General features: G+C 37.7%; 1 protein-coding gene across 11 annotated transcripts in view; it reads left to right on the top strand.

Annotated features, from left to right (window-relative positions):
* gramd1bb (GRAM domain containing 1Bb) overlaps positions 1-17,208 on the top strand; it is a 97,726-nt gene that overhangs the window by 22,815 nt on the left and 57,703 nt on the right. For 8 of the 11 annotated variants that reach the window (XM_017308230.1, XM_008425941.2, XM_017308229.1 and 5 more), the window contains exons 2-4: positions 4,419-5,563; positions 8,483-8,572; positions 11,504-11,530. In XM_017308230.1, the coding sequence (XP_017163719.1) occupies positions 5,154-5,563; positions 8,483-8,572; positions 11,504-11,530 (527 nt within the window). In that variant the 5' untranslated portion in view covers positions 4,419-5,153. Of the gene's footprint in view, positions 1-4,418; positions 5,564-8,482; positions 8,573-9,342; positions 9,555-11,503; positions 11,531-14,739; positions 15,118-17,208 lie in introns of those variants that run through there. The other 3 variants (XM_017308234.1, XM_008425947.2, XM_008425948.2) reach the window with 3 other exon arrangements.

Here is a 17,208-nt window from a genome sequence, read left to right as displayed (position 1 = left end):
TGTGGATGTGAGTTTATTATCAAATGGCAGGTGCAGCATGTAACTGAGATGATGCAGTTACATGCAATGCAAACCTGTGCATATAGATCTTCAGGACAAACTCTGCTGACGTTTCTGATCCAAGCATCACGTTGTTTATGATCATAACTTAGAATCCTGTTAAACCTCCCAATAGCTGACAGGACAATTTGGCAGAGTAATAATAACTATATTAAACTGCAAACATTTCCTGTCACCGGCGAGTTTTACCATGCAAAAAAATGGTGTCCCACCTTTTCTCACCAGAAGTGTCATTGCAATTTTGTCTATTCACTAATCTAATGAATACACTAGAGGCAGTAATGAGCTGAGTAGGATAATCTATTAGAAACAATACTCTCTAAACAAAGTCCCAGTCTTGCCCTTGTGCTAAAAAAAAAAAAAAAAAACAATTGCTCACTCTGCTCTTGGATTAAGCCCAGCAGTGACAGAGCTTGACCCGATGTGCTAATGTTGAAACGTGTCAAACTGTAACAGGAAACGTTGTCTTTTCATGATTAATCCATGATGTTCCACACTCCAAGTCTTTGTGCCTGTGTGCAACGAGGCCGGACTTCACACTGTATAGAATGACAGCTGGTATTTAATGACACCAGTTCCTCTTTTAGCATTCTGCTGTTTGTCCTTCAACAACATATGATCTTTAATATGACAGATTACATCAATTTAATTATTATTTGTAAGAAAAAACACATAATTTGTTTTATCTACTTGACTATTTTGGATTAAAAGCATTGAACATTAATTCTTTCAGCCCAAAATTGTCTCATAGTGTATGAGTGGCCATATCTGGTGGCGGCTATTTGCCTAATCAGAAAATATAAGGGAAGTCCTCCCCTACCCTGCTTTGCCAAGCAACTTCTGTCATTCAACAGGCCTGGTTAAGTGAAACCTCATTAGTCCAGACAGAGCATTTGTATATGGTGATATTATTAGAGCATTGCTGCAAAGTTGGCATGGCAGTTACCTGAAATTTGAGACAGTGCTGGATATGTGTAGTATATGAAATGTGTGTAGTGTGGGTAATCTTGAAGTTATGCCACTGAATTTTTTTGATGTATTCCTAAAGAATTGGACAAAAAATAGCCTTAGATATACATATCTAAGATATATACTTAGATATTGTATGTATGCTACAGTATAAGATGTTTGAATAAGAGATGCTAGAATATGACTCATATATTCTATACATATATATACATATACATACATACATAATATAAATTGTATAGTTGTATATCTTTCCGCGAGGGTAGTATTTAGATCTATACATTTTTCCTTGTCATATTCATTAAATTAGAATATACGTTTCTATGGGGACTGTTTGTCAGATTAGATGTACATGTTCAAAAATAAAAACCTTTACTCAGGTATTAAACGTATTTTTCATTAGAGCCACATTTCTGGAGTAAGAAAGTTTTTTATTGCTCTAATGTAATATTCTAATCTTAAATGTTGCATTTTAATTCTAAGCAAGAAATATTCATAAATAAAAGCAACAGAAATAAAAGCTGTAAAACATCAGTGTTTGTGTAGTTTCTACAATATGTTTTATTTGTGAGTTGAGTTACTGAACTACATAAACTTCTCATTAATATTCTAATTTATTGAATATGTCTCCATATGTTTTTATATTACTGTATTTACTCACAAATATAATAAAACTTTACATTTCAACAGAAATTACTATAATTTATCAGTAATTTCTGTATTTCATATCTTCTTTATTACTAGCTTTACTTCTTCCTTGTCTAAATTTTGTATCTTGTCAAGTAAATAATTTACATGGTGCATCTTCATTAATATCTGTATCGTTTCAGTTCTTTGGAAGTTCCTTTGTTTTATTTAAGGATTTATTAAAGGATAAATCTTCTTCTGTTATACAGAACCCAGACTAATGTAAAACCAGCTATTTTGGAATCTTTGCACCAGAGTGCTCATAAGGATGAGATAGTAAAATAAAAAAAGAGAAAGAGGCTCTCCACTCGCCTTTTGAAGTGCACCTTGGTGAGAGTCATGCAGCTTTTCTTATGCATTCATTTATCTTTGGTGAGATGTCGCAGTAAAACCTTTTTCAGCACAAAGTAGTGTTTTTAGATGTGAAGCTTGCAGCCTTTCTGATAGTCCACCCAATGGTCCACCTGTGCTTTCTGGCACGTTTTATTCCCACACCACAAACATTGTCTTCTAAGCTCTGAGTTGTTTTGTCATGGCTTTCCTACGAGAGTGTATGAGGATACTAATTTCTCATGATAACAGATTTTGTTGGATGATAAGAAGTTATTGTGATAAACAATAACGTTGTCATTTTAAGACCATATTGAACCAATATAACAGTAATGGCATAATAATGCAAGTGCACCCTCTCTAAGATCAATGAACTAATTTCTAAAATGAAATTAATATAAATTTTTAAATATGCAAAATAAATAAACAAATAAAATAGATTATGAAGTCCCTTTATAGAAACTTGCCCTTAAACATATATTAATCATTAGGCTCATATAAGGGAAACAGGCAATACTACCAGTGAGGACTTTTGTGGGAAATAAAAGTGTAAACTTAATACTGTGTGACGGGTGTCAAATGTTTGCAGCATCTCTTTTGCGCTTAACCCTTGTATGTCGAAATGGGGTCCAACTGACCCCACACACGTAAAACTTGTATCATTTTCCACAGTCCTCTACGTTTGCCTTAGTCCTCGCATGCACAAGGGTTAAGCAAGCTATTCTGTCTTAGTGTTCGCCATTTTGCACTGGCCTTTTTATATTTTGTTTTGTGGACTATCATTAAAACAGAAACAGGCCATTGTTTGTAGCTTTTTTTTTTATTGGCTGTGGTGGCCTTTAGGTGAGAGCTGTTATACAGGAAAGCAGAGCATGAGAGAGGGGAAAGACATGCAGGAAAGGTCAGTTTTTTTCTCCATTGATGAAAGACATTTCTAACATTGTCTCTGGTTGAGTGAGTTGATAGAAGAAGTGTACCATTGGTAGACCATCTGTGCGCAGTGGCTCTTGATGCACAGACTCCAGCCGTAGTCCTATCCTTATAAAGCTCCCCCAAATTACAAATTATTGACAGGATGTTGCATGGCACTGCTGTCATGGCTGCAGTTATCCCTGTTGATAGGGCACCTTTTTTCCCCAAACCTTTTTCTTTTACTCATTTTCTATAACTACACAATAACATCTTCACAAAATTTACATTTTCTGAGACACTGAATTTGAGAGTTTTATCATGTACAAGCCAAATTAATCTAAATTATTTAAAATAAAGGTTTGAATTATTTTATTCTATTTCTAATAAAATAAAGTATATTTATTTCATTTTCTGAAATTAGTGACAAAAAACATTAATAACATTAAATGCTTCAACTGTATGAATAGATCAATTTCAGATTTTTCAGGCATTTGTGCTGATTAGTCTCACACAGTTATTTTCTATTTTCACAGAGCTTTGCTACCTTTAAGATGGGATGGCACCTTGTACAACCCTGCATAAAGCAGCACATAAACAATAATGGGTTTGAAATTTGTGCACAATTAGAGCCATTACTGAAACAGAAGCCATTGTCATTCTTTTATTTTCAGTTATTGTACAAGCAACATCAGTATTTTTGATTGATACAGTCTCTAAATTTCAGTAATTTAAGTCTTTGCATGTGAAGCAGCCATGAATTATTGGGGAAAAGATGTCAGTTAATCTGAAACATGTTCTGTTTCTTAAGATTTGCCAAAGAATGGCAATGAACCATTTTTGTTCTGTGTAGCAATTTAAGGAATCTTTAAAGCAAAACGATTTCTTAAATAGTGGATTATCTATCAGTAGTATTTGACAACTTAGATAGACAAAGGTAAACTAAGTCAAAGTAAAACCTGACTCAAAAACCATAAACCATCTCTGCCTCCCCTAACAAATACAGTCAACTTGCTGATAGGACTGGAAAAGTGTATTGGTTTCCCTTGATTTTCCATTATCACATAAACCAGTTACTTCCTGCCGAATATCTAATGTGCACAGTTGTCCTGGATACCTGCTGTATGTGTCTGCAGATATCCCTAGTTTGTTTGTGCATCCTGACAGAAAGTTTAAAGGTCTTGTATATAGACTTAACACTATCTTAGGAAAGTCCTAATAGGAACTAAGAGTGTCAGAAGAATGGATAAACTTAGGCTGATGCATGGTGGTGAGTGTGCAGTGTATGTTTTGAAGATTGGCTTGTTTACTGTGGCCTGTTATCTTGGTTTCTGCTTGTGTCTGTGTGTGTTTCTGTACATAATGTTTTGTCCCACTGTCTGTCTGTGTGGCAGTTTGTGTATGGGATGTGTGTGAGAGGCTTGTTTAACTCTATCACCCTGAGCCTTACCTGTACCTTGCAGCCCCATCACCTTCCTCTAGCCCGTAGGCAGTAACTTGGTGGAAACAGCAATGAGCTGGAGCCCAGGACGGACCTCAACAACCAGAACAAGCACAAGTGAGCCCAACTGTGTCTTTCTCTGCCTCAGGGATGCCAGAATAAGAACCAAGTGAGAACAATATCCAAATCCGAACCACAGCATCAATATTCAAGGGCTGACATCTGGTGCCTTTGCCTTTAACATAAAAAGCAGCTAAGGCACCTACTCCAGCTCCTTGGTTAGTAGCATAGCCACTGTTTGTAACTTGGCCTGTCAGTCTCTGGGGAGGACCAGCAAAGGAGTTGTGTTACACTCTCTGACAGGCCTTATGCATGTTTCATCTGCTGCTCTCAGAACAGAAGCCCCTTTTGTTATCTAATCTAGCCCTCTTCTTCCCAGCCTGAGTGAATGAGTTTATTGCAACAACACTGTTCTTCACAGACTGTCAGCCAGACGCCAAACTGATGCATATTCAGCAGCTAAGGAGCACGAAGAGAACTTTGTCTGGTCTAACATATTTGGACTTGTTTTATAACCGCTGAATAGCACTCAAGATGGACTTAAGAATATAAAAGGCTATGTGAGGACTTTAAAAAAACTGGCTTGTGCTTGATCTTTCAAGGACTAAACTAAAACTTCAAGCTACAGAACTAGAGAATCCAGGTCTCTTGAAGGAACTTTGTTTGGGGCTGATTGGACTTTGTCAGACTTGGAGCAATGGGTGACACTCTGAGACCTCCTTCGCTCCAGGTGAGTGTCCCAAAAGATGCCCCGGCTTATTCTGATGGAGGGAACAATGCCGTATCAGATGGTTCTGTGCGATCCAGCTCCTCGACCCCGACTCTTCGACGCAAGCGCTTCAAGATGCGACGCATGAGGAATGTGCCAAGCGAGAGGGAGAACACTAGAGCACAGCTCACCAGCATTCAGCTCACAGCCAGATCCCGGTCCAGCTCCAAGGAATACCTGCAGTTGCCTTCCATTGAGATCACACCATCCAGTGATGAAGATGCCCCATCTTCCTGGTCAAGTTGTTCCACCCCCAGTGCGTCTCCTCGACGCAGGCGCTTTCTATTGAGAAGGTGGCTGAAGGTCAGAGAGAAGAAGGAGCAAGGCAGTGAAAGCAGGTTGGTATGGGCCCACTCTCTTCTTCACATTTCCTCTTCTCCCTTCATCTATCCTAACACCTTTATTTTGTTCTTACACTCAATCTCTGCTAATGTAAAAATATTACTATAATTAATAGAGTTGTTTTGCTGCCATGGAACCACTGATCAATCAGTTTAATCAATGTATTACAGTCTGAAAGTTCTAAGCTGGTGTATGCTTGAGTTCGCTTGTTGCTGCACGTTTAACTTCCTAGCTACCTTTCTAGCTACCTTTTTATATATATTTCATAGATAAATTCTCATGAATCCCATTTGTCAAAGGTCACAGTGTAGGTTCAGATCACATTCATAATAAACCTGTTAATTGCAAAGGTCTTTAAGGGGTCCAGAGTCACCTAAATGTAGACCTCTGGGCTTAGGTTAACCCTTTCGACAGATTGCGGCCCTGGTAATATTTCACACAGCAGGTAATGTTTGTTGAAATAGGAGGGTCAAGGAGATACTAGTGATTCATTCAATTGCTTGAGACAAAAAAGGTTGGTCTGACAACACTATAGAAAGATTAACAAAATCAATAGGTTCCTTCCTGTATGGTTGATGTCTCTGTGATTTACTCCAGTCTGAGATTAGTATTGGTGCCTTTTGAGTAAAGGTCATATCACTTGAATGTCCCCTCTGAAAGTTAAAGTGTTTAAAATGGTAAAAGTTACAATGTCAGCATGTCAATGTTCCTCTTAGACCTTCTAATGAGCCATCATTTGATCCAGGTGTGTTAAACCATGAAGAGAACTAAACTATGCAGGATGCCGGCCCTCGAGGACCGACTTTGGACATTGCTGCAGTAAACATACACTAAATAAAAATAATTCCTTTGAAATCAAAAATGTGCATGGTTAAGGCCATGCTGAAGTTATGACTGGTTTTAGAAGGTATTTAAAGTCAGTACATTTTGGAGTTTATATAATAAAGGGAGCTTAATGTGTAGGAAAGCACACTGAGGACAGATTAATAATTGTAAATGTAGAAGTGCTTGATTTATAACTCCAGGAAAATTTGCAGTACCCTAGTGGTAAAATAATTGAATTTCCTTATAATTGTTCACACGTTATTTAGTGAAACCTGTGGCGTAATAGTCTTGTTAATAAACAAACATGACAGACCTTTCAGTTAACTTGACCCTGGAGATTTTGTGAAGGATGCAAAACAGATTAACATTGTCTTCTTTCTTTTTTTTTTTCCTTACACAAATCCCAATCCAAGTAACACATTCTCCATGTAGAATTCATTGCTATTTATCTCTTTTCTCAGTATTGCACCATTTACTTCCATAAATTAAACATAGTGTTCCCTGCATGGTGCAGATAATTTGTGCCCTGTAGGTTTAAAGGATTGCTCATCTGAGTGCAGTGAAAGCCTGCAGACATTATGGATTCTACTGTTATACAGCCTGATAAGACAATAGCTATTTTAGGAAAGCAATGTAGTAGTTTTCACTCTGCTTCACGCTCTTCTGCCATATCCAAGCAATCAAATATTTCAGACTTACAAACTCTCACAAAGCCAGAACAAAAAAAAAAAAACATTAGTTTGGACATGTCACTGGGATTCAGTTTTAGGAATTTCCAACCATCTCAAAGCAGCAGGAGGAAGATAATGATGCCAATTTGCCAACATGCATGCAAGGACTTCTGTAAAGTCAACGACACAACGTGATCATCCCAGATCATCCCAGATCTGCCTCCTGCAGTTGTAGTGAGTGCTATATGATAGTGATCAGGCATCCAGTAGCTGTAAAACCTAAATTAAAATAATTGCTTATGTTGGTCTTTCTTTGAGCTGGGAAGAAAACATTGTCTAACATGTTGAATTTATTCTCATCTTCCGCTTATCCGGGGGAAATCCCAAGTCATTCCCTGACCAGCACCGTAATTGACGTATGGCCTCGGTTGCTTAGTCTGCATCCTGCTGCTGGACTGACATCCTACTCTAGCCTGCATGCATGTCAACTTTACTTTCAAAAGAGCATTTCTTTAATAACATTGATAGACACTGCTTCTTAATTTCTATACCATGGCTTTCAATAGTACAAACCTTATGTCTTGTAAACATGAGAAACATGTCGGCGACCAATGGGTGCTGAAAGAAATAAGGGAGGATGGAAGGCTAATCAACTCTGCTTGTACACTCAGAGGAGTTTCAGCTCACACTGATTTTGACACTTTATTAAAGGGGACTTTAAACCATTAAAATGAGAAATATTTGTGGTTTCAAAACTGCAACTTATTTAACTTGTGCTATATATTGATAGCAGTAAGTGATTCTTGCCTACTGTGTAAAAGTTTCTGTGCACATTGGAGCAGAGCTCAACTGTGTATATATAATACAGGAAGTAGAGGAGATTTGTAAATGTGTAATTATTTAGAAACAAATAACATGCTGTTGTATAAATCCTTGTAGTTTTTAGGGGGCCCATCTTGTCCTGGGTACAGATGATAAAGCTGTCAGCTTACCTGAGAATGCATTCTCTTTTATTAGTTTTTATTTGTGTATCTTCTGTATAATCTATCTTGTTTATCAACAAAAAGTTTTAACTTTTGCTTGACAGTGTCATATAGCCCCATCTAGTGTCATCACTGAATATGTGCATGGACAGGAGCAAAACCTGAGTGTTGCTATAAATAGTGTTACTGTCAGAGGCTGTATATGTTTGACAGACAATTAGTAAGAAATGTTGGCAGATGACATGACGTTTGACACATCATGCTGAATAATAGCAGTAGGATAAAAACTAAGTAAACCCGGTGAAGATTCAACTTTGTGAAATACACACTCCAGATTCTGTTTATTTTGGTTTTCATTTTCATGCAGTTTTATTTCTGAGGTACAGCAGCTGTATTATTTTTTGCCTGACATCTTGTTATTTTCTACACATTGCAGCAGCCAGCAAAGCAGTCAGCAGAGCAGCCTGCAAAGCAGCCATGAAGATGACAGCACTCGCTTCTTGACACCACAGATCCGAGAGGAGAGGTGGGTATGTGTATGTGTGTGTGTGTGTGTGTGTGTGTGTGCGTGTGTGTGTGTGTGTGTGTGTGTGTGCGCGGGTGTGCGTGCGTGTGTGCGTGCGTGTGTACGTGTGTGTGTGTGTTTCTTGTATGTTTGTCTCTGCAGAAACCTCCACGTACCCTTGCCAAACAAAGCCCAAAACCAACTTTTTGAGAAATCAAGGAAATACATTTATAAAAAAAAAAAATGTTGCAATTAAAAGTATTTAACTAGAATTTATGTTTTTTATCAGAAGTTTTTTTTTTTAATCTAGAGGAAGGTGTCAGGGCAACATATTACTTCACTGCCTTGTTTCAGTATGAGGCACCGTTATTGAATTAGAAATGGTTTTTTGACATGTTTGTTCATGCCAGATGTTATATTGATGTATGATCTGATCTGATCTCATATGATGTATGATATGATATGATGAACATCAAATCTGATTACTTGTGCATTAACTTAAATTATGTGTGGTCATGGGTTGGATAGCTGTAAATCTAAGAGCTTTTCAAATAAAACTTCTGTGATTGTTTACAACCAAGTAGAATTTGATCCACCTAAAAATGAGCTGTCTAAATCAAAAATGACTTGCTCGACAGGAGATGCCATTTTCCCAAACTGCAATGTGGATATATTGTATTAAAATTAGAGACTCTGTAGTGACATCTTCTTCTGTGGGCTTTTGGTAATTGTTGAGTTCACTATCTTTGTCTGCGTGAGCTGTGCTCTACACCTTGCTCTGACTCTCTTTCCGATTCCCGCTCTCACTGCCGCGCAGTGTCTCCTGGCAGTGTCTCCACTTGCCTGAACTGGGGACACTTCCTGTCAAACCTATGGGATTTTCTGCTCGTCTTCTCTTTGCTGTGCTGGTGTTAGCTTGCGAGGGGCATCTGCAGCAGCTGCGAGGGGAGCAGCGTTCTGTAGCCGGCTTTAGAGGGCACGGAATGTCATGTCTCCTCTGCAGGTAAAGCCAGCTGCATTTCTGCATGGATGCTGCACCGCTGCCTGTCCCATACCGCACCTGTGCCACTGTCTTTATCTGTGTCATCCCTGCTTTTCTCCCTTCTCCCTGCATCTGACGATCCGTAGATTATGCTGCAGTTTCCTCAGAGTGCATTTTTGCTGAGCAGACAGCAGGCTGTCGGCTAATATGAGTCTCTAGCTGTAATGTTTAGCTTCCTGTGCCAGAAATTAATTATATTTGTGGTGGGGGGCTTTTTATAAAACTGATGAGATGATGATGAATATATATATATATAAAAAATCTTTCTTGCCCTACTTCTGGCTCAAATGTTTCTACTAAAAGCAACTCTGCAGATAGCGTTATATAATATCGCAATGTGACTTTGCTAAATGAGTGTAATGTGAGTCATCGTTGAGGATGATGCAACGCAAGATTGAGAGTCACAGATCAACATTGTATCACCTTGCAATCACTTTGTCAGTCTATTATTTAAAGATTATGCTATATCTTAAACTATGTTGTGCTATTAATGGCATGGAAGGGTCTAACAATTTTTTTAGAAGATATTAAAGGTATACTGCACAATAACTAGGAGGGTTTTTGATGACTATAATCTATGAATAGTTGTAATAACTACTGTGGATAAAAATTTCACACCCATTGAAATTTCACATTTTGTCATTATGCAACCACAAATGTCAAGGCTTTAATTGGCTTTTGTGTGACCGACCAAAATAAAGTAGTGTATAAATTGGATGTAGGCAAAATATATATGTTGCTTTACCAAAAGGCGCCTGAAAAATTGTTGCAAATAAAATGCAATATATTGTGGAACAACTTTTCATTATAGCTGGGAATTTCTGGAGGTATCACTTCACTAACTTTGTACACCCATTAATTGATTTTTTTTCTGTTCTCAAAATAGCTACTGCTCATTCAGACTGAAGAGTATTGTTCAAGTCTTGTCAGGGATTCTCATTAGACGTTAGGTCTGTACTTTAACTGGACCATTCCAAAGCGTTAGATTGCTTTGAACTGAACTAATCCATTGCATCTCTGGTTTAATGTTGAAACTTCCCGTCCTGTTGGAAAGTGAAAGTCCCTTATCCCTGATGATACTGCCCAGCATGATACTGCCACCATCACTGGTCACTCTGGGAATTGTGTGTTTAGGGCAAAGTGCTGTGTTACAACACACACATTGCTACACATGTCAACCTCATGAAATCCCAGTGAAATATATTAAAGTTTATGAGAGTTCTGTGACAAAATGTACAACAGTCCAAAGGTTGTTAGTACGTTTGGATGATACTGTACGTATACATTTATAATAGTACATTAACTTTGTTTTGGCACTTTGCCTTTCTTTCTATTTATACGATAAATTCAATATTTAAATGTAAACACCCTCAAATTATCTAAGTGAACAAAGAAGGCCCAACAACTAAATCTTGAAATATACCATCTTTATTAAATACTAATGAATTTCAGTAAGAGCTAAATGTGTTTGAACTTAGTAAAAATACTCATTTATGCATAACAAACATTACTTGGTTCATGTGAGAGTAAGCAACAGATATTTTATTATAGTAAAAGAAAAATGAGGTAGGTGAGTTTTTATTATTTATGCAGTAAAGTAGCCAGAGTGTATCCAACATTTTTATCTGCTTATTGCTGCCAGCTTGCTGATCTCCAACAGTGATTGGGTGAGAAGCAAGGTACACCCAGGACAGGTTGCAGACTCCCTGCAGAAAGCCACAGGCCTTTATTAAAACCCAGGAAGCTCTTCATATAAGGCAACAGTGCTAACAAGTGTTCCAATAAGTTTGTGTATTGGTACACACAATTATTGTATTGGTACTAGTTTAATTTTGACAATGATTATTATTTTTTTTTTTTCTCCAGGTGTTTTACAGTGAATAACCGATGTGTGTGTCTCTTCTCTTCAGGTCTGACAGTGCAGCGGACAAAATCAGGTAAACCTGCTCTCTGCCTCTCCTCTTTTACCTGCAGAAGTGCGGAGCGTGCCTTCATGCTGCTTGCTACATGTGGTGCAAATGGGCTCGCTGTCCGCCCTTTTGCCCTGACTCGCCCAGCTTGCATGTGACACAGATTTGTGGCTTTGTCTGACAAACCAAGGTATCTGAATACGGTTTTGCACTCGGAGAAGCCATCGGTGAATACAGTTGCAAGCCATGGAATGCTTTTGTTTGCTTTTACGGGACAAACAACATCAGACACAAACAGGGCTTTGTGAGTGGGACACCATTGTGGAGCTTTTATGCATCCAGCCGGTCAGCCGATGGCATATCAGTGGTCACTGTGTGTCCAAGCTGTGGGCAGAGACGCTTTATTGCTTGGGATGTGAAAACAGCACTGCCACATGAGATTCTGTGCCTGATCTTATGCAAAAAAAAGTTGAAGGCACACATTGCAGAGGGTGAGTGTGATTATATCAGGCATCTTAAGACTTTTAAGTTGTGCGTGAGATGTGCTGGAACAAGAAAGTGATAGTCATGAATAATATTGCTGGAAAAAGTTCGATGGGCTGAGTTTGTCTTAATCAAATTATGAAACATCATCCTAAGCTTTCTTTTCAATCTCTTCATGTTTTTTATTCCATCTTGTTTCCCATGATGTACACTTGAACTATGCCACGTCTCTTAAATGCTTCTTTTTCCTTTTCCTTGTTGCATATTTAGGCATTATGTTTGGTGTCTTTTATAGCTGAGGCGAATAACTGCTACCTGCTTTAGAACCTGAGAATTTGCTTGTTTTTCTGCAAAGGGCATGAAAGTTGTTTTCTCTTTGATGTGCGCGTCTTTATATTTGTTTGCGAGACGTGGTTGTCTGAGTTGTAGTTGTGTCTGTGAGGAGGGCTGTGTTTGTGTATGTCTGGGTTGATATGCTTTAGATGTTCAGTCATGCGAGCTGAGTGACTCTCCCACCGGTCTTGAATTAAACCACTAGGAGTCTCTGTAGCCCTTTCAGTCCAGCGCTTTCTATTTAAAGCAAGTAGCTGTGCCTGTATAGTTTATATTGAGTCCTGGAAGGGGTTACTGCCATTTTATTTCAAATAATTCAATTGTTCATATTTTTTTTAATGGCATAAGCAACAACAGATGAATTTTGGCTGTTTATTATTATGGAGATACAGAAAGCTGCTGATTATTTTGTTTTTGTACCAATTGGATAAAAAATTAGGTGCTGATAAAATGCAAATGTGATCTAAAGTGCAGCAAATTAAACATTGTTGGCCTCAATGTTTAAGTACATATAATGTATATGAAAAGTGCATACATTCCTTACAAAACAGAAAGGTGTTTTAGTATTAAAAAATTAAACCAGGAAAAATCATTTTCCTCTAAAATTGAAATAGAATGTGCTGACTAAGTGAACACTGTTTTTAATATGAAATATCCAGTAAAATTCCTCTGGAAATCCAATTTATACCTGCTCGCATAAATCAACACTAGTCTTAAAACACTAGTCAGTATTATTAATATTCAGTCATAAAGAATATTTTAAACTATACCATTTAACTGACAGAAAAGTGTTTCACTGAAATTTGCTTTTTTTATCATTTTGCTAATGCCACAGTTGGCAGAGAGATTGCAAAAGATTAAAATGATCTAATTTTACAAAGATACTAATATGCATTTGTTCCTTTGTTTTCTTTTTCCCATGTTTTAAATGCAATGCAATTTGTAGTTTGTTTGTTTTTTGGAATAATTAACCATAAAACTTATAAACCATAAAAAAAAATAAAACTTGCTGTATTATTTTGGATTGGTTCAATATTTTACACATCTATGTCTTATTCCCAATCTACTATTTGAGTCATCTCTAAGTAAATCAATCAGAACAATAAAATGCAAAAGCATTCCAGAAATTTCCAACAGAGTTTACAGATGGGTTATTACTAAGATAATAGTTTAATTGATGGAATTAAATGAGTATAACTTTTTGTGGAAAGCTAATGGTAAGTTAATTCATTCAGTGTAATGTAGAATTGTAATTAACTATTAAGGCCACAGTTGTTCATTATTGTTTTCCAATTTTTCCCTCTTGTGTTTTTTTTCAGGCTGTTTGAATTGATAATTCTATTCACATCTAAGGTATTTCCTTGTTCAGAGTCACACAGGATGTGCAAGCTCAATGTTTACTCACATAAACTGTAAAATATGCATGTAAAAATCCCTTTGTCTTGGGAGTAAGGTACTACTGCAGTTAGAGACTTTGCAGAATTGTCTGGGTCATAATTTTCATGAGTGTCAATAATTGTGTGTGTACTCTGCCTATGCTCTATGCCATCGTTACTGTTCTGCCTTCCCAGTTGCTGGATTATTGATCATTGTCTGTAGTTTGAGATATTAGTCCCCGCCCCGCTGGTGTGAATCGGCATAATATGATCCTACTCTTAACTTTGTGCGAACAACTGCTGAAAAGGGATCTAGCATATTAGTTAAATGATATCCTCAACATAAGTCAATTTCTGACTGTGAATGGGTCTCAGCATTCTATGAAAAGACCGTTGCAAAGATTTTCTCAACGTTTAATGTGTCATTCATTTTGAATATTATATTCATTTATAAACTGAGATGATGATGTTAGCTTTGAGCCCAGTTTTATTCTTAGTGTGTTTATCATCCTCATAATGTCCTGCATCAAATCAGCTCCAGCTACATCCATGCAAAGCACATTGCCTCCCCATAAAGATTGTGATGATCTATGTGATTTTTGTTGTTGTTTTGTACAATTAGGTCATCGACTTTGCAGTCGATCGTCATATCTTCAAGGTGTTATGAATTCATTTTGTGACCTCTTCTCCATATTTATTGTGCATATTTCTACACTTTGGCGCTGCCGCCGAATCGCTGATGTGGCTCATCATAGAGATGCTGTGATGCAGGCGCATGAAAACATGCCTGCAGCATATAGATATGAGGAGGAGGGATGGAGAGAGTGATGGTGAACGAGGGTGGGGGCGGGGTGAAGAAAAGATGTGAAGGCCCGCCCTCATCGAGCAGAGTCACTCTCAGGGAGCCTACCAAATGCGCCTTCCCACACACACACCACGGCCGAACAGCCAATCAGAGCGCTCTCAGCGGTGACCCATCCTCCCTTGTACAACTGCTCATCCATGGCTCAGCAAAGCAGTAGTGAGGTCAAAGAGTAGGATGCATGCCTGTGCACCACCTCGACTGAAAGCAGAAAATTGGGTGTGCTTCATTTGCGTGGAAAGCCGGCACTCTGACCACAGCTGGGATTATTAGCAAGGAAAAAGAAGTTTATCATCATTTCAGCCTAAACAAAACTGTGCTCTCTGAGCAGTTTTATGTGCTAGCGAAGGTCTAAGATATTATTTCTGCCCCCGACTCAATTCGAATGCGCTGCAGATCAGATGCAACGGGAAGATTTTGAGCTGCAGTGATGATGACAAAGCATGTGGGACAAACTATAGTTTGATGCTGTAACAGCAAGACAGTGATTGAAGAGAGACCATGAGAGCCAGGAGAGAGGCAAGGATGGTGTCTGCCTGTTCACCATGCACAAACATAAGGTCAGCTGCTTTTCTTAACTCAAAGAACATAATATGCATGACAGACCCGGATGCATAACATTAATCACAAATCATTTCATATTCAGTCACCAAAATATCAAAACAAATTTAATGTAGGTTTGCAAGATAAGTTTAATATTGTGGATTATTCTTGTTTATCTGTTGGCTAATATTAAAAATAAGCATGCAGATATTAATGCGGCTTTTTCCAACCAGAGTTGTTGATCTACATGCTCCTACTGTTACCCAGCTGTGGCCTTTTTTTTTATTTGACCTGTTCTTCTATCTCTGTAATCTATAGCCTTTTAGATACCTTTTATTTTTCTAAAGTTTCTTTAGCATTTAAATGACTGGATTAGCTTTTGCCAAATCTGGTTATTAGTATTGTGATAGTACAATGCATCATTTTTATTATTCTTATTCTGTGCAGAAAGCGTACCTTTTTTTCAGCTTACGCTTAGATGTACTGGAAAAAATGAGTCAAACTGATTTATAAATGCATCAGTCATCTATAATCAGATGAATGCAGGGGATGTCCTGGGCCAGACTACGCCTTATACACATATACATTTGTGCAGCGAGGATTTTCCAACTAGCCTTTTAGTCCCTGATGTGCTCTCTGCTCCCAGGTTCCATTAAAGGCAATTCAGTTAGATTCACTGAGGCTGTCAAGGGGATGCAGGGCGGCCCTAACGCTAATTTATTTTACCTTCAGGCAAACGTCTCTAAGCTCCTTAATAATAAATTCTAAATGATGGTCTTCATTGCCAAAGGAAGTGCCTCAACAATTCTCAAGATAAAAAAACAAAACTAACACTACACCTCTGTTTGTTATCCAAAACATGGAAAAAATATATAATTTTACTTCCATTTTTGATTTGATTTCAATAAAATCTGTGGTTTCCGAGTACTTCATTGGGAAAACAAATGGTAAATTAGAATAATTACAACATACTTTATTTACAGCATGAGACAAAGTGTCATTTTTTTATTGCTCGTACATTTTATTCCCAACCTTCAATTCATCTCTTATTTTCTAATTAGTAATTATTCAAACTTTTGTAATCTTACGTAATTTCCGTGTATTTACTGCTATCACTATAACACCAAATGTAAGACAGTGAATTTGTCACTGTCTTCAAAAGATTAGGTTTTCAAGGAACTGAATTAAATAAATTAAAGCCTATTTTCTTTATACTAGTTTCATTTAATTATAAACTTTTTCTATAAGACAATATGAACCCAAGTGGCAAATGTCCTGTTGTAATATCACTGGCTCTACTTTAAGACAGCTGTGTGAGCCACGCTGAAGGCGGTTCATTATGTACTCCTCTCTGTAGATCTGTCTGTCATTGGCACACCCACTTACTGCCTTTGTAAAGGGCTTGTTTTCATGCTGGGTGGACATCTGCCTCACTGCAGCATTGTACAAGGACATATGTGCCAGGCACATATGCCATTTAATGATATAAACACTAAATATAGACCATTCTTTGTTTTTCAACAGCTCTGTCTGCAGTCAGAGCTGAACTTGATGCCAAATTAGCTTTTTTTTTGTACACAGGTTTAATAATAGAAAAAAAATGTAGGGGTTCTTGCAAAGAAGTCATTAATCTGTCAGTTATTACGTGAAGTGCAAATTAAGGCATCTAGAATGTTGTACGTGGTTATTGCTTCAGAGACGGCTAACCAGACGTATTAAACCTAATTATGCACAGTATGTCTGGATTATTCACGTCACTTTGAATAAAGCAAACTGTATGTGAGTGGGACTTGCGTCTGTACCCAGCAGGCCACCACTGATGACTAACTGCGGCGGTTCCGATGACTCACTGCATACAGCACATATGTTCATTAGCAAAAAGAATCCCACTGAATTTGTCGGTCAGCTCACCAGCATTACAATAGTATACCGAAGTTCAAAGATATTCATACTGGATGAAGGTTTTCATGCCACATCTCACTGCAAATGCAAACTTCAGTGTATTTTTATTCAGATTTCATGTGATAGATCAACACAAAGCAGCATATAATTGTGCAGTGGATAAAATGAAGCAATGAAGCATGTTTAATACATATATAGACGTCTAT

Source organism: Poecilia reticulata, linkage group LG13, assembly GCF_000633615.1.
Source record: "Poecilia reticulata strain Guanapo linkage group LG13, Guppy_female_1.0+MT, whole genome shotgun sequence".
In the NCBI taxonomy this organism is placed as follows: domain Eukaryota; kingdom Metazoa; phylum Chordata; class Actinopteri; order Cyprinodontiformes; family Poeciliidae; genus Poecilia; species Poecilia reticulata.
Note: the sequence above shows the minus strand (reverse complement) of the source record. Positions and strands in the feature narration are given on the sequence as shown.